We start from the raw sequence: 18,424 nt of genomic DNA, 5'->3' as shown, positions 1-18,424 counted from the left end.
ACATAGAACCCACTAGGGATGTTTTACTGTATCAGAGGAAGCCTCAGAAGCCAGAAAATGCGAGACCCTAAAGCTGTCTAAAAACTAAAGCTGAAAGAATTCTGCATGGAGGAGTGGGAAAATCCTTCTCCCAGTTGATGTTAGAGACTGATACATCATTATAAGGAAACCCAGCTATTAGGGCATAGGCTGTCCATACAAGAAAATTGCATTTCTATTAATGATATTTTACAAATATATATATATTTTTTTACAACATTTCACTTTGTATATATATATATATATAAATGAAAGAGGTTCATGGGGTGTCCTAACCTTTTCACACGACTGTATCTATTTAAAGGTTTCGTCACATCCTGGATGATTTGTAACAGAGCTCTTCAAGAGAAGGTCATCTGTCCGTGAGCTAAAGTGCAGTTGGGCCAAGCAACAGGACAATGATCCACAGACGCACAGAAGCAAGTGTGTAACCAGCTTTTGGAAGAAAAAAATGGCGACTATTAGATTTTCTCAGAGGGGGATGAGAAGCTGAATATGAATATTTTAAATAATTATATCAGATGTTTCTTACATTGTGTTTTTTCAACAAAAATAAGCACTTTATCAGCAAAGAAATATGCAAAAACAAAACCTGCGTACACAGTTTAAATACAAGAAGCATGTTTATTATTATTTATGATATAAAACAAGTTATGAAACATTTCAAGTACACAGCATTCCTCTTGACCAACACTTAATAGTTAGTTATAATATTTATCATTATAATAATAATTATTATTATTGATAAATAGTAGAGAGAGAGCGCACAGAATTAAGATTAGACAGGTAGGAGGTAGAGGGGGGAAAAAGACATGAAGAAAGAAGGCAAGGAAGAGAAGGAAAGAAAGGCAGAAGAACAAAAATAATAAGAGAGAGCTTTTTCCACACATTTGGTCAGTGTTCAAAACAGTTGGTAGAGAGCGCGAGAGCGTGTGTCACATTCTCAACGGAACGGACTACAGCAGTAGTTTAAAAACAGTACACACACACACACACACACACACACACACACACACACAGGAAAAAAACACAAGAACCGAGATCCATGCAAAAAGCGCTTCCATGTCCAAGCAGCCAGCAGCAGTCCGCAGCATCGAGCATGCCCAGACACACGCAGCGGTAGATCAGCGCATCACTAATAGAATCAAGAACCGCAATTCACACGCAACTGGATCACAAGTAAAAGACATTTTCCATAAGAAATCAACGAATGCAAATATTCAGCGTTAAGACTCTTCAAACATCGTTTGGCAAACAAACTCGAGAAATGTGCAAGGCTCCTCCAAGCTCCCTCGGTTCACGTGGTTCATCTCGAGGCCGCAGTCGCTCGTAGGCAAACGGCACTCGTTTCGGCCGGTAAAATCCAAACCTCAGTCCGTCTTTCTTCATAAAAAGCTTCTTCTTAGTCCAGAGCTGCAGAGCTGCAGAGCTGCAGAGCTTCAGAAAGGCGAGAAAGTGCTGGACCTTTTCATCAAGTTCGTCTGCAATAAGCACAAAAAGTTCACCAAGAGGTTCCTTCTGGTCTACAGATCGACCACCAACCCCCACCCCCCACCGATCAGACTCGAGGACGTCAAGTTAGTGTTTCACGATGCACTTCCGCACACACACTCACACACACATACACACATACATACATACATACATACACACACACACACACGTCTGATCAGTCAGGGTCCGAGCCATCCTGCTTGGTTAGTACTTTCACTGCAAAAGTGCAAGAATCTTCTTCGTACTGGTCACTACTCTCAAATAAAGGAAAGAGAGAGAGGGAGAGAGAGAGAGAGAGAGAGAGAGATGTTGTGAATGTTTGAGAAGGTGTGAAGATCTGTGTGAAAGGTATGTGAGAGAGTGAGAAAGAGAGAGAGAGAGAGAGAGAGAGAGAGTGAGAGTAGTGTTCTTCAGGCCATCTCTATGGTGAAGCAGCTTCAGGCCGAAGCTTCAGCCTCGTTAAGAGCCTCAGTGCGAGACACTCTTCAGCATCACGTCAGCTTATCAGCTTCCATTTCCAAAGGGTTCAAATCCAACCACTCAAAGAGGTTTATCGATGACCGTCACACCTACACACACACACACACGAATAAAGTTACAGTCAAAAACATATAAAGCTTCACCAACCGAGGCTTGCATTTTCTTAAATAGCCACCAGGTGGGGCTGTTACTGTTAGTCATCTCAACTCCCCCTTAAACCAATTGTAGCCAACTTTTAGTCTGCATCACTTTTATCAATAAGGGTATATCATACAGAGTCAGGAACCACATCAGCAAGGCTATCTAACACAGTGCGAGGGAAGGAAGTGTGCGATGATTTACACACCCTGGCCCTCGAGGCCCTATGCCCTGCCCCTTTTAGTGTTTTCCCTGATCCCAACACACCAGACTCAGCTAATCCGCTGGTCATCAGCCAATTACTGAGTTACAGTGGGGGTAGCTATTTTAGCCGTGTGGCTCGAGTACAGAACTGGAAGCAAACGTGCGCCCCCCTCCCCCCCCCGATCCCAATTCCATGTAATTTTACAGAGTGGGGTCAGGGCCGAGTGCTGAGCTCAGAGCATAGTGTAGAAAAGTATTCAACGCTCTACTGCTGACTCAATAACTGCAGAGCTCCAAACCTCCATCAGCACAAACACTGTGCGCCTGGAGTTTCATGGCCTGGGTTTCCCTGGCCGAGCTGCTGCATGCAAGCCTTACATCACCAAGCACAATGTGAAGTGCTGTAAAGTGGTGTAAGGCACATCGCCACCGGACTCTGGAGCAGTGGAAACGTGCTCTGTGGATTGACGAATCACACTTGTCTATGTGCGGGGGAGAGAGAGAGAGACATGTGGAAGCAGTTACTGCTGCAAAGGGAAGGGGGGCGGGGGGGCAACTCCATATTAATGCCCATGGATTTACAATAGGATGTCAAAAGCATTTGTATGTGTCCCAATACTTTTGTCCATATAGTGTACGTAACAAGAGGTTTCTGACTGCGTATATGAGCCGTAGCCTAACTGCTAGGTTACCCACTGAACTGCCCTCTAATCAGACCCCCTCTTTCTCTGACCTGCGTAGCTGCGTCCAGTGCTCATGCAGCTGGGCAGTATGGTCCACTTATCAGTGCTGGGGTTATAGAACTCCACCGACGCCAGGTTACATGAGCCATCATCCCCTCCGATCACATACAGTAGATTACTGACTGCACATACACCTAGAGACAGAAACACACACACACACACACACACACACACACATTTCTGGACAAGCTGAGGGATACAGAATTGAGTAAAATGACAGCATTGTACACAAATATGACTCGAGTCACGCAGTTCATTAAAGCTACAAAGTGCAGCCAGCAGTGGGCCGAGCCCAGATTGGCTACGGTCAGTGGAGCAGCAACACCATTAGCCTAGTATCATCCTAATATTAGCCTAAGACAAACTGAGCAAATGCTTTCTCCAGCTCACCTGCATTCCGACGACACATGTTCATATCAGCCACCTGTTTCCACGTATTGGAGGCGGGGTCGTACACCTCGCAGCTCTTTCTGACCAACGGGCCGTCGTGCCCACCCACCGCGTACAGCAGGCCTTTCAGCACACCCACACCTGTCCATCACAAACACCAACAACACAGTTAGAAAACATTTAAAAAGGCATTTAAAAGTAATGTTTGTTTGCGTCTGTAATTTTGTGTCGCTTGTGTGTGTGTGTGTGTGTGTGTGTGTGTGTGTGTGTATGACCTGCTCCACTGCGCCGAGTGCCCATCTCTGCTGTATAAGTCCACTCATTAGAGTTCGGGTTATACGACTCCACGGTACTCAAACACTGACGTGTCGCTCCGTCATATCCACCAACAGCATACAGTATACCTGCATGTGTGAACACATCAGTAAGCGTGTTACATCGTAAACCCTACAACAGCACAACAGGGCTACATTATCAGTGAATTATAATATTTCATACACATATTTTTGCTATTTAAATAAAATGTGTGAAAATGAGCATTTAGCAATGCTCCAAAATGACTAATCACAAATCACTTTGACTTTAAGGGACTTTTCCCTTACGAGATATGAGAAACTTGTGTGTGACAGCGACAAGACATATAAATATATATTTGAAGGAAAGTTAAAAATAAATAAGTAAATAAATAAATAAATAAATATCAGAAATAAAGTTGCAGGTATACATTTTAAATATAATGTTAAAATGAATAAAATATACAATAAAAATTTTTTTTACATTAGAATGCAAGCAACAGAATCCATTCAACCATTAAAAAAAATATTATATGTTTAAAAATGTAAATAATGAATAGGTGCAACCCAAAATATTAAATGATAAATTGTGGAATTCTATTATAATGCATTATTATACCATTACAACAATTACTCTACTGTGTAGCTGACCATACTCACCTGCAACTACACCCACTCCCACACTGCTGCGCCGAGTGTTCATGGGAGCTACGTGAAACCATTCATTGGTCTTCGCATTGTACGCCTCCACAGTGGCCAGACCTGAAGAGCAGCAATTTACAGAATACTATTCATCTTCGGATACACTGCAGTATTTACCCTCTACTGTACTTCACATGCATTTCAATAGCTACATTTCAGATACCTAGATAGATTAACATGTAGGAACACTTAATCTCGTGTACTCAAATCCATCAGGTCTGCGATTAAATAGTGGTCCAGCGTGCAAAAGGCAGAAGGGTACCTGTGCTGCCGTCGAAACCGCCCACGGCGTAGAGCAGCCCATTAAGAACAGAAGCCCCTAGCGTAGACCTCCGGTCCTGCATGCTGCTCACACAGCACCACTCATCCTTCACAGGGTCGTACGCATCCACCGTCCTCACTCGGAGAGAGCCATTGAAGCCTCCCACAGCATACACTACGCCACCCATGTAGACCACACCTACAAACACATGCACTTTAGTGCTGCGAATCTCCTGTTCTACCACATCCCAAAGGTGTCGTACTGGACTTGGCTCTGGAGACTGGGAAGACCACTGAAGGACCTCGACAAGTAGCTAGTCAGCGGCATTCAAGCAATGCCTGATTACTGGATTAATGAGCCCAAAGTGTGCCAATAACACCTTCCCCACACCATTATACCTGGACTGTTGGATTCTAGCTATTGGGCCCCAAATTCTTATTCTACCATCTGGGCGTCTCAGCAGAAATCCAGGTGTTTTGGTGAGCCTGTGCTTCAGCACTGCACCCACTGCTCACCACAATTGTACAGAGTGTAAATCTGAGCTACTGTAGCCTTTCTGCACCTTTCAGCACCAACCAGCCTGGCCATTCTCTACCAACCTCTCTGCAGAACTGCCTCTCACTGGACATGTTTATATTTTACTGCATCATGCGGAGTAAATCATTCTGCAAGTACAGCAACAGCGTGAAGAGCACGCATACCTGCTCGACATCGTCTGGATGGCAATTCGGCCACTTGGAACCATCTCTCTTCTTCAAAGTCAAAGCACTCCACACTGCGAATAGCTTTAGGAGCCTGTCCCCCTACAACCACCATCACCTGCACAACAGAGGAAACAAAATACAGGATGTTCATCACAGTTCTCAGTATTTCCCCTTAGATTGAGCTTTCAATCAGCCCTGGCCTTGAGTGTCCTCATACTGTAGAGCTTAGTGTTTCCCCCTGTTCTAAGTAATCAAGGCACTGAAGCCATTCCGATTAGCTGCTGAGCTCAATCAGTTGTGTTAAAGCAAAAACGGAAGCATGGCTTTAGATTCCCGAGTTAACAAGTAGGTTTTAGGTTACCTACAATGCAAGAAGGGGCTGCCATGCACTTCACAGAGTGAGTCAGCATCTTTCCCCACATTTTATTTATTTATTTGCTTGCTTGCTTTCAGCTGTAATCCTAGACTACCGCTCACAAATATACTTGAAAAAAATAGATCCTTAGAATACGCCGACTAGCGCACTCATCATCCCTTTAAATGGAGCAGCTCCTAGTTTAAAGGTTCCTTTATTATTAAAGGACAGCTGTTGCAAGACTGGAGCCACTGTTTACAGTTTAATTTACTCACCAATCCCTCTGAAATATCATAAATGTCGATCCCAACAGCTGGCAGACGAAACGAAACGAAAGCGCATGCAAACAGCCCCACCCCCACCTACCTTTGGGTAACTGATGGGTGTGCGCACCCTGGTGCGGACGGTCTTCATCATGGAGCGCTGGTCCGCGGGTAGCAAGTGGTATTTCATGGCTTCGATCAAGTAGTCTTTACAGGCACTGCTGTTCTTCACCAGGGATTCTTCCTCCACCCTCTGCATGGACACACACGGTCACATCACTTACACATCAGGGTCAAAGAAAGGGTCGAGCCAAAGGCCATCAGTGCAAGGCTAACGGCTAAGCTAATATTAGCGGACTAATAACAAAAAGAATGATTTATTATTAGGCTATGTTATGCTATTCTATGCTACGCGGCTCTTGTGAGACATCACAGGGCTGTAAAGCAGCCAATGAGAGCAGAGCTTATAGTTTTTCCATAACAGGACACACACACACACACTTACCTGTACAAGATACTCTCTGGAGAGCAGAGGCAGGCGCACATGCTCCATCAGATGAGCCATATGTTCCTGTCGCACGTCTTTATCGTGTTTGACCCAGGCGATGACCGCCTCAAACACCTGCGTGCACAGACAGACGGACGGACAGACAGACATGCATCACAGGCCTGCAAACGTGGCAATCAGACCCCACATATGGCTGCTTTAGTGAAGCCATACACACATCGTGAACTTCCAACACTACGCTACGCCATGCTACTACACTGCAGTTTCCATGGCAACCAAAGCAGCCTGGAGGCCTCGCCTTGTCTGCACCGGCTCACGTTGCCAGGGCGACCAACAAGCCTTCGCTTGCCAACCGCAGCGACTCCCTGGATGTTACTATCGCATGCTGTAGGTTCCCATAGCGACAAAGCGGCAAGTCAGCGTTGCCCAGTCAGGTGTGTGCAGGGGCAGATCCTGCATCATATGCCAGTGTTTAGTCCCTCACTGTGTAGGTGTGTATATGTACGCTATATGGACAAAAGTATTGGGACACCTGCTCATTCATTGCTTCTTCCGAAATCAAGAGCTTTTCCTGCTTCTGTTGGAGTAACTCTCTTACGGTCTCTACTGTCCAGGAAAGAAGGCTTTCTACTAGATTTTGGAGGAACATTGCTGTGAGGATTTGATTGCATTGAGCAACAAGAGTGTTTGTGAGGTCAGGAGGTTGGATGATCACCATCCCACCTCATCCCAAAAGTACTTGAGGGAGCTCCACCATCCATCATTCCAGAGAACGCAGTTCTTCCACTGCTTCACAGCTCAATACTGGGGGGCTTTATAATACCCCACTAGCCCACGCTTTAAATTAGACATGGTGCCAATGGGTTCATGTTTCTTTGCTTTAAAGAGTCCTATTCTACTGGCAGTACTTGACACTCTACAGGGACTGGACAAGCTGTGCGTGTGTTTTTTGCACATCTGTGTCAGCAATGGGTGCAACTTAAAATAGCTGAAGGCAGCTGAAGAAGGGGTGTCCACAAACATTTAGACATAAGATGTGGGTGTGTTTGTGTGTGTAATGCTGTACCTTCTCCTCAGATGTTATAGTGAGTTTGTCACTAGCGATGAGGCTGCACACCTGCTCCATTCCCAGGTTGAGGAACTCCTCACACTGCACCACCTCTGAGAAGTGCTGCTCTGTGTACACAGAGAGAGAGAGAGAGAGAAAGAGAAGCGGTGAAGTACGGGGGCGAGAGATGGAGGAGAGAATATGATGACTGACAGAACAAATGAAATGTGCTGCCTGAGCAGGGTTCCCACTCTTTTCCAGGAGTTTTCCAGGACGATTTCCGTGACTTCCATACAGGCCAATATCTAAACAATACACTTTCAAGAAGCAAATTAAAAGCCTCTCAGTATAAACTGGTTTAACACACAGAAGGCCCGTCACGAGAACTGCGTCGTGCATGCTCTGTTAGCCTCCTTTTCCCTGTTCTTCAATGCTCAGGACCCCACAGGACTGACCACCACAGAGCGGCTATTATTTGGTTGGTGGGCCATTCTCAGCACCGCAGTGACACCCTGACATGGTGGTGGTGTGCAAGTGTGTGTTGCAGTGCAACACTGTGTCCACTCACGGTCCTCTCTATTAGACACTCCTACCTTGTTGGTCCACCATGTAGCTGTAAAGTCAGAGACGGCAGCTCATCTGTTGCTGCACAGTTTGTGTTGGTCATCCTCTAGTTCTTTAACGCTGCCCACAGGACGCCGCTTTGGCTGGATACATTTGTGGTTGGTGGACTGGACTCAGTCTAGCAGTGACGCTGAGGTGTTTAAACACTCCAGCAGCACTGCTGTGTCTGATCCACTTGTACCAGCTACTACACAACTAACACCATCACTATGTCAGTGTCACTGCAGTGCTGAAAATGACCCACCACCCAAATAGTAGCTGCTCTGGAGTACAATAGTACACAGTAATTATAGAAGTGCAAAGTTTATTTCAAACAAGGGTCATAAATTATTATTATTATTATTATTATTCATCATTGGTGATATACAATTTCTGAAAGTAACAATAATATTGTTTATTGCTATTATTCTTGTGACAATATAGCGTCCACGGCCTAGCACACGTGATTAGTGGGTGTACTGTTTAACACCTATTCTCGCAAATCTCCATGTCCCAAAGTCCTGTTTTTGAGAAATGGGAGCAAAAATGGGAGCAAATGATTTAACAGAGCTGGCTAATGCTAGCTAGCAGGAAAACAAAACAAAAAAAAAAGTTGCTACACAGTTGATTACCAGGACAATTCCACTACATTAACAATTTTTCAAGAGTTCCCATGACTGGAAATATAATCTCATATAATAATGTCCTGGTTTCTGTCCTGGAAAGTAGGTCTGCAGTTAGGTTCCACATCTGTGCATGCACTCACACACCTGCGTAGGTGTTAGCCAGGTTGAGGAGGTCGGAGCAGGCGTGCAGGTCAGCGAAGGCGCGAATGCCAAGGCAGTTGGTGGGGTGAAGCTGCGTGGACAGAAATTCGCAGCACGCTCTCTTCACCTCCTGCAGCTGGAGCAGACCAGCAGCAGGCAAGAGCACCTATACACACACATGCACGCACGCGCGCGCACACACACACACACACACACAAAATATTTCATGGATATCATGCACGATTCTGACAAGACAAAATCAGACATCCCATAGAGCCCATCAGTCAAAACCATGCCAATAATATTAGCCCACATATTAGGGCCCACTTCTATGATGTTTTCATAATAATATGACAGACAATACTGAACTGTGTCAAATCCATCAAAATAAGCCCATCTTCGGCTGTTCGACCTTATTCCCCTCATTGAATCCAGTGTGTAAAGCTGATTACTTCTGATAACTCAGAAGAACCTGAAGTGTACTGGTATACAGCAGCTCTACAGTCAGTCACTTCATGCTCTACACCCCCTAATAATTTTTTTTATTTTTTTTTCAAGGGCAAAAGCATGACAATAAAACATCTCAATGTGTTCTCGGAAAGCGTGTGAGACCACTTGGTTGAGTTGCCCAGGTAGGATGAACAGAATTGCACTGCACGAGACCTTTTACTCTTTACATAATAAGATATTAGTACTTTACTACATTATATAAAAATACAGTGATATCATGAAACCGTCCAAAATCTTGCACATTTTTAGCCATACTGTTCAGCCCTACTATCGAGATCGGTAAGTAGCTATAAATATTACATTGTACTCAAAAGTATATGAAGCTTTAATTGAAGGGTTGGACATATTTGTCTACATGTTATTTATCACAGTGAACTTGGTTATATTCTCTTTGTATTGTATTACAGTGACTGTTCTATAATACCTAGAATTACCCTAACTGGGCAAGTCAACCAGATGGTTGTATAGTGTATCTACTTCCTGATTGGGTCATCTGAAGAAAAAAAAAATGTAAACAAACCTGCTAACAAACAAAAAGCTGCTAATAGATCATTCAGGAACACAAAACAATTCTAAGTGTACCTTTTAAATGGTTAAAATTGGTACTGGAATCTATATTTTGTTTTTCTAAGGCCCTAGAACAAACTGTCAAGCTGCAGATGTCCACATGCATATTCATGTGGTGCGTTTGTCACAGCGACACGGAGGTGTCGCACGGCAAGAGTACAGATAAGAGATCATCCTGACGAACACATTCAAACAATTCCCTTCAGTGCAAATTTGCTGGATTATTTCAATTTGCTGAATTACGCTTTAGCATACGAGTGTCAAGTGCACGGCAAACCGTAAAGCACTGACTGTTAAGCATCTACTTCTCAGGTCTGAAGTTTTACTGAACACACAGACACAAACTCGCACACACTCGCACAACAAACGCACCACCCGCCCACTCAGACACACACAGCCCACACACTCCCATTTCCTGAAGACTTCATTAAGGGCTGAAACTGCAGCCTTAAGCCAAAAGGACAAGATGTAGAACATGAAGACAAGAAGGAAATATGCAGGGGTGCGCTGGGGAAAATGAGCAAATCCAGAGCTCTCCCCTCACTCTTCCTTCTCAGAAAAAGATAAGGAGATCTGCAGTGCTGTTCCTTAACCAGGGTTCTTTTATTAAAATATAGTCTTTGGCTCACAGGCTCCAGCAAATGCAAGCACTGGGGCAGGGTAGCTATCCTTCAGAAGCTTCAGAGAGAAAGAGCCAAGTAAACCAACGTAAATGGAGCAGAGCATTCCCCACACAACAGACAGGCATGGTCCAATCTCCACATCTCAACTTCTGGGTTAGCTAAAGGGCCAGACCTATATTTTTCCCCATCATTAAATATTGATAACTATTGAGATGCATTTTTCAACACTCAGTCAGTTTAGAAAGTATGAAGAGTGTTTTGGACCATGAACACCAACATAAAGAACCATGCAAATCCATTGCTGATGATGTACACTTCATGTCCAAATGTTTGTGGACAGCCCTTCTAATGAATACATTCAGCTACTTGAAGTTGCACCCATTGGAGAAACAGATCCGCTTGTCTAGTCCCTGTAGAAGTAGAACTGCTAATAAGACTCTCAGGACTCCCCCAGCACTGAGCTGTGGAGCAGTGGAACTCTGTTCTCTGGGACAATGGTGCTCCAATCCAATACTTTTGGGCTCATCCAACACGCTGAATGCCATCAAAATCCTCACAGCAATGCTCCAGAATCTAGTAGAAAGCCTTCCCTGGACAGTAGAGACAGTTGTCCAAAAGCAGGATCAACAAGCAGATGTCCCAATACTTTTGTCCATCTAGCATACCTGAAAAGTGCGAGGATCTTTAGAGGAACTGAGTGGCTCAGCAGACTATGACACCGACACTTAGGCCAGAGGATTGTGAGCCATCAGCAGCCAGAGCCAGAGAGAGAGCACCACAATTTCCACCAAGCGTGTTGGATGCCCAGTGATGGGGCAGCTCAAAAAGAGGCGCTGGCTAATTTCACAAGTATTGGAGGAGGCATGTGCTTGTCCTCACCTTTCTAGTGTTAGGAGCATTGCAAGTGACCTAGTGAGTGGACTGAGCCCTAACAGAACCCTAAGACAAATCAGCTAAATTCACGTCCCACTACAGAGGCCCTTTTGTGTACATTTGCATTACCTGTACGTTCTCTTCAGTGACCTGTATCTCGGCAGTGTAAACATAGTCGATCAGCATCCCCAGAGTCCATCCGTCTATCTCCTTTATCCGGACCTTCTTCTGTCTGCTCTCGCTCATCTCACCTATAAACAGACACACACGCGGTGTCGTGAGCATTATGATGAGGATACATCTTCCCTACACATACCACAAGCTCAAAAGGCTGCATGGTATGGCCAGCCAGTATGATGTTCGAAAAAGCTGTTGGATACACAGACGACATGAGACAAGTAAAGTAAAGTAAAGCCATTTCCATCACAACTACCAATACATCTGCGTGCATATAATAGCAAATATCGCTAATATAATAGCAAATATCGCAAGCATTGCTGCACAGTAGAACAGTGCACCACCCTCCTGACTTGGAAGTAATGTGCTTTTTTTATATAGCAACTGGTGAGAGCCTCAGGCCTGATTTGCTTATCAATCATAATTTGAAGCCTTGGCATTGCTAAACCCTAAAAATATATTTTTTTAAATGCTATGAAAAACAGAGCAACTGTGCATTGGGATTTGCTGAAGATATTAATACCTACAGATGATTAGGGAAATTAGCCAAAGTGCACAAATGTTTAGGTAAGACTGTCTCCTTTTAATTGCTTAAAATGCTCCTCATTGTATTTAAAGCCGTTTAAGAGGCTAATCCATTTTTATAAAGACCATGCAGCCTCATGCAAGTACATGCCATTCCCACAAGCAGGACATCAGCCCCTTATTGTCCACTTACCTGTAAACATGGCATGGAAGTACGGACTCCCAGCAGCCAGAACCACCCTATGTGCTGCAATCTCCACATCCTCCGCAACGATGGTCACATCACACAACACACTTTGACTGGGAAAAAGCAAGAAAAAAAAAGGGGGGGGGGTTGTGAATAATAAGCTTTAACGGGACAATAAAATGGTGCAGCCCATTCATTCCTACAGAGACCACAAAATCTGTTGCCATGCAAAAAATATTGTGTATAAAGCTGGTCCAGAGGAAAAAGGCGCCACCACTATGAGAAGAGGACCGCTGGCTCAAATCCCGCAGCGATCTGGCCTTGCTCTCTCCAGGGTGGGTAGATAGCACCTTCTCTCCACATCACTGGTGACCACGGGCCTCGCCCAACATCGCTACCACGGCATTAACGCGTCTTTACTGGGCCAAGGCGTTGGAATTACGAAGCGGGCCTGAACGCACACTCACCTGCGCAGTTCGTGCATGATCCTGAAGGCTTTCCTCATGTGCCGTGGGTTAATGGTGACTGCACTCTGCTTCTCACACACATCGTCCTTCAGCTCCACAGCTTTATGGTGGCAAAGTTTAGTGCATCTGCAAAACACAGCACACATACAACACACTTAAGACGCTCTCTATGAAACGTACGTAAACATGATGAAGCTCCAAGTGCTGTAGAAGAAGAACCCCAAGCTGAAGGTGCAGAACCATCTCAAACATCTAAAGGTAGGTATGCAATAGACCTGTGCACACGTTCTAGTATAGCATAGCCAACTCCTAGGCTCCAAACAGGCCAGCATGTTCATGCTGCACATAGTAAAACAGATGAGCATGTATGATCAACACTGGTCCTGTTAGACTTTCGTTCTTGCAGGATACACTATGTTTTTTTTTAACTAACACAAGCTTATTCTGAGTTTGATTTCAGTCAAATTTCAGATTTCAATCAATAATTAACACTACAGATGTTATACCTGTTATACCATGTACCTCGCCATATAAGATAAGATAAGATAGTCCTTTATTAGTCCCGCAGTGGGGAAATTCATTGTCTCATGCACAGTTGCTCTGTTTTTCATAGCATTTAAAAAATATATTTTTAGGGCTTAGCAATGCCAAGGCTTCAAATTATGATAAGCAAATCAGGCCTGAGGCTTTCACCAGTTGCTATATAAAAAAAGCACATTACTTCCAAGTCAGGAGGGTGGTGCACTGTTCTACTGTGCAGCAATGCTTGCGGATGCGATATTTGCTATTATATTAGTGATATTTGCTATTATATGCACGCAGATGTATTGGTAGTTGTGATGGAAATGGCTTTACTTTACTTGTCTCATATCGTCTGTGTATCCAACAGCTTTTTCGAACATCATACTGGCTGGCCATACCATGCAGCCTTTTGAGCTTGTGGTATGTGTAGGGAAGATGTATCCTCATCATAATGCTCACGATTATGTACCTCCCCATTCTATGTTAAATTTGTTTTAACATAGAATGGAATAGTGTCTGAATTTACACTGACGACTTTTGTTCAACTGAAAATAAATGAATAAAGGTTTAAAAAAAAAAAAAAAAAGTGTTAGAATTTTTTTTAATTAACATTTAATTAAAAAAACTGTCTAAGAACGCCCAGACAACTGGACAGACTGAGTATTCTAGGAGCCAAAGGCCGTAACGTTCAGAAAGCGCGTACCTTAGCTTTAGACAATAAAACGTCAACAGAGAGGCTTCACAATATTAAGAGAGAGAAAGTAAATGAAACATGTTCTGCAGCTTCTTGACGCTCAAACACACCGGATTCAGCTCAAGACTGACTTGATGTGTAGCTAATAGCACAGCGTCCACGTGGGGGAAATACTGCGCCAAGCAAGCTGATCTCCTGGACTTTGGGAAGTTAGGGAGCAGAGTTTTAGGAAGCTGAGCTGTAGCGCTCTGACGCAGGAGGTTTCATGGTGTTTTAGGCAAAAGTGGACAGAGCTAATCTTCTAGTCATACGGACCCAGATTCGATTGTATGTGTGAAAATGTGAACAGCCGATGTGATCCGCCTCTGTCTGACCAGTCGGTTCAGTTCCTTCTCATGGAAAATGTTGCACACCGAGGAACAGACGCTGTCAAAGTGCTTGTTACTATGGTTGCACTTCGCATTTTTTCCATTTACGATGGTGAGCGAGACGAGCACACAGCTTTACTTCAGGGATACTGTTTAAATAAACATAAATAAATAAATAAATAAATAAATAAAACACAAAGCCGTTAAAGGAGCTTTCCACGGATCTCTTTCTGCAGCACGTACCACTGTTTCCTTTTGACAGCATTCAATTTCCCCTCACATTAAAGACGCCTGGTGCAGCACTGTTCACACTAACATCAAATATAGGTCACTTCAAAAAGGTCATATAATAAATAAATAAATATGATAAGAATGATATCTATATATAACAAGAGGGCCATGTTTACCTGCAGTCTGAAGTATAGCTGGGATGCACTAAAGGTAAGGTAAAGGTAAAGGTGCACGTATTTGTCACTGTACACTGTACAGCGAAATGGACCCTCCGCATTTAACCCATCTGGTAGTAAACACACACACACACACACACACACACACACACACACACACACACACACACGTGTTAGGGGCAGTGAGTACACACACACCCCCAGAGCGGTGGGCAGCCAACTCCAGCGCCCGGGGAGCAGAGAGGGTAAAGGGCCTTGCTCAAGGGCCCAACAGTGGCAGCTTGCCGAGCCCGGGAATCGAACCCACAACCCTGTTATCGACAGCCCAGAGCTCTAACCGCTGAGCCTATTTATCTTGATGTGCATCTTTTTTTGCAGTAGAGCAAATAAAATCTAGAGGTTTTAGCAAACTAACCTACAATACATGAAATATGTCACCAAATATGGGTTCAAACATCGGCCAGATGTCTGCCGATGACACTCTAGGCGGCTTCTGTAAAGTAGAAGCGTTGGTGTGGTGCAACAGATAACACCACTACCTGCCAGTGAGCTGCCACACCACGTGGGAGACTGGGGTTCGATTCCCGGTCTGGGTGACTATGCTGCGCTACACCAATAAGAGTCCTTGGGCAAGACTCCTAACACTACATTGGCCCTCCTCTGTAATACCAGTAACCTTGTAAGTCGCTCTGGATAAGAGCGTCTGCTAAATGCCGTAAATGTAAATGTAAATGTAGAAGCCACGTCAACCTAAAGCACCAAGGAAAGGATGCAATGCTATACTATACACAATGGCAAAAGGCACGAAGTTAAGGACGGAACATTCTGCTCAACATTTTAAGCAAGATTAGCGTATTTTTTTAATGCTTTTTTTAATCATTTTAAAGGAAAAGACTGGGCACTCCAGTTCTCAGGCCTTAAATCAGCTCGTCAGTGCTATGGCATGTTCACGGTCATCTTAAGGGAAGGCCAGGTGATGCAAATTTCCTCAAACCTTGTCCCAACAATCAGCGGTCATGGCAACCCCTCATGGAAAATTGCTAGAAATCCCTGTTTAACTGCAGAGAGACTTTCAGGAAGACTGAGTCTCTGTCTCTGGAGTGGCGATGCACTGGTCTACTGGTGCACAAACATCAGGAGCAAACCTTTCCTGCGTCCTCACTGCATAATCAGACGCTGTTCACACTAAGAACTAAGAGCCTTTGGCACAGAGGAATGGGCGAAAATCCCCTGAATATGAAGTGAAAGACTCTTAGCTGCCATTCTTGCCAAAAAGGGCACTTTGCTATTAAAGTACTGACCATGCAGGCCACCCAAACGCTGGGCACTGCTATGGACACTTCTCCTCTGAGTAGGTAATAGTAAAGGAATGGGTCGTCTTTAACGTCGCGCCTTTAGGGAATCGGGTCAGATGTTCTGACCAGGGTTGCCCAAACTTTTCCATGACCCTGGATGTTCTAGGGATGCACAGATATGGGAATTTATAGGCAATTATGTCCCGTTTTAGTGAAACAGATTAGCAGTGCAGAGATTTTTGAAAGAAATTATTTATTTATTCATTATTAATATTAATAATAATAATAAGGTCATAATTTCATGTTATGTCCCCACTTTTTTTTCTGTTGTGCTTTTAAAGAATCCTGAGGATTTGCACTTGACCAAGCCCACACACTAATCACCCAGCCTGAGACACACACACACACACACACACACACACACTCTCTCTCTCTGTGTGTGTGTTTACATATTATGACACAGAGGTCTGCTCCGGTCTGCTGCCCTGAGTGCCCCAACATGAGTAACACTGAACATCTGTCAGGATGACAGGACCAGCAGGACCAGCAGGACCAGCAGGACAAGCAGGACCAGCAATCAGCTAGACAGCTGTCTAGTCTCTGTGGGGTCTCCCCGCTGACTCCAGCAGCACGAGCTAACTGCTGCTGTAGCTACACCCAGCCCCAACCTTAGTAACTACACCTTCCGGCTCTTTCAGATCTTCCACCAGAAGCTGCTGAGATGTCCAGCAGCTTGTCCCCGGCTAACCTCCCTGTCCCCACAACGGCGCGCGTCCCCATGTTTACATCCCAGCCTGGGTGCATGCGGTCTCCACAAGGAGCTAAATACACACACACACACACACACACACCGCCACCAGACAGCCAGACAGAGGCAGAAAGAGACAGCGTGTGTGTGTGTGTGTGTATAGAGAGAGAGAGAGAGAGAGAGGCTCTTACAGTGGATGTATCTCCATGGCGGTGAGGGTGTTCAGGCAGGCCGCGGTCCCGGACACCATCAGCTCCGCTCCATCTCTCCGCAACCCGGGGCCTTAACGGATGAGGAGACCCGTGGTCTCTGTGTGTCTGTCCCCCTCTCTATCTCTCTGTGTGTGTGTGTGTGTGTGTGTGTGTGTGTGTGTTCACACCGCTACTGCTCCACCAGCTCTAACACACACACAGCAGCTTCACGGCAGAGAGCGGTGGACGGCCATGTCCCCGGGGCGCCTGTGGTAAACACCGGCCACACACACTCACACACACACGTCCGGACCAAACCTCGTATTTATTTATTAATAATTCCCCTCAGTGAACGACAGGGGGAGAAAACAAGAACCCTTCCACACACACACACACACACACACACACACACACACACACACACACACTCCTTTTACCAACGAGCTAAACACCACCTGCACCACAGCGCCCCCATAGTCGTGGAAGACCTTCCACACAAAAGCGGTTCCCTGTTTTTATTTTTATTACTGTAATTATTTTTGATTAATTTTTTTATATATATATCATTTTATAATATTGACATTTTTTATTTAAGTGTATTTCCAGTTCTGTGCGATGTGTTAATGTGTTTATCTGTTAATGGCGCCTCCTTTTCCACAACTTGGTTAGCTAGCAAGCTATAGCTAGCGTAGCTAGCAGGAACAGTTTCAGTCAGTGTAAAAATATTATATTATAAATATGATATCTCATAAGTCATTTTGGAGCATTTCTGTTGGCCCATTCATGGTGAAATTAGAGACATATATGAACAAATGTAAACTGGCAAAAGATTTTCGGGTGTCAGTGACAATATTTCTTCATTATTTCTTCATATTTCTTCATATTTATTCATAATTATTCATTAGAGTAGAGATGACTTTGTTTTTAGCATTATTAAAATAAAAAATAAAAAACTTTAGAGATTTAGCTAGCTAGCTAGGCTGGTGGTCCAGTCTCAGATATAGGGGGGTTTGACAGTATTAGCACAGTATTACTTCCCAAATATTACATAATATTAAACATAAATACAGTATCTACCCACATGTGCTCACTACTGTGAGGTTCTAGATATTGTGTTGCCAATCATGAGTGCTTCTGGCTCCACAACAGTGCGTTAGATTTTTAGGAATACAGACCGTTTAATGTGTCTCTATGAACAACCCTATAATTTAATATCAAATATTACTGAGCTAAAACTTAATTAACAGCCATCATTTGTCATTGCATAAAACAATGGT

At 44.2% G+C, this 18,424-nt stretch overlaps 1 protein-coding gene across 1 annotated transcript; it reads right to left on the bottom strand.

Annotated features, from left to right (window-relative positions):
- Positions 1–649: 649 nt before the first annotated feature.
- Positions 650–17,573, bottom strand: klhl2 (kelch-like family member 2). Its single transcript, XM_072670154.1, has 15 exons — positions 17,148–17,573; positions 12,923–13,048; positions 12,462–12,568; positions 11,696–11,817; positions 8,997–9,159; positions 7,642–7,751; positions 6,573–6,689; positions 6,171–6,320; positions 5,447–5,564; positions 4,746–4,943; positions 4,442–4,543; positions 3,764–3,892; positions 3,489–3,629; positions 3,089–3,232; positions 650–2,102 (listed from the first exon to the last, which is right to left on the bottom strand). The coding sequence occupies exons 1-15, from the start codon at positions 17,204–17,206 to the stop codon at positions 2,074–2,076; spliced, it is 1,815 nt and encodes a 604-aa protein (XP_072526255.1). The 5' UTR covers positions 17,207–17,573; the 3' UTR covers positions 650–2,073.
- Between the last annotated feature and the right edge of the window lie 851 nt (positions 17,574–18,424).

This window comes from Salminus brasiliensis, chromosome 24 (assembly GCF_030463535.1).
Source record: "Salminus brasiliensis chromosome 24, fSalBra1.hap2, whole genome shotgun sequence".
Taxonomy (NCBI): Eukaryota; Metazoa; Chordata; class Actinopteri; order Characiformes; family Bryconidae; genus Salminus; species Salminus brasiliensis.
Note: the sequence above shows the minus strand (reverse complement) of the source record. Positions and strands in the feature narration are given on the sequence as shown.

Coding starts and splice junctions, on each gene's coding strand:
- klhl2 (XM_072670154.1), bottom strand. CDS start 17,206: ATGGTGTCCGGGACCGCGGCCTGCCTGAACACCCTCACCGCCATGGAG. Junction 6,321..6,572: donor CCAGAGAGTATCTTGTACAG/GTAAGTGTGTGT, acceptor GTGTCCATGCAG/AGGGTGGAGGAAGAATCCCT. Junction 5,565..6,170: donor CACCCATCAGTTACCCAAAG/GTAGGTGGGGGT, acceptor TCTGTTGTGCAG/GTGATGGTGGTTGTAGGGGG.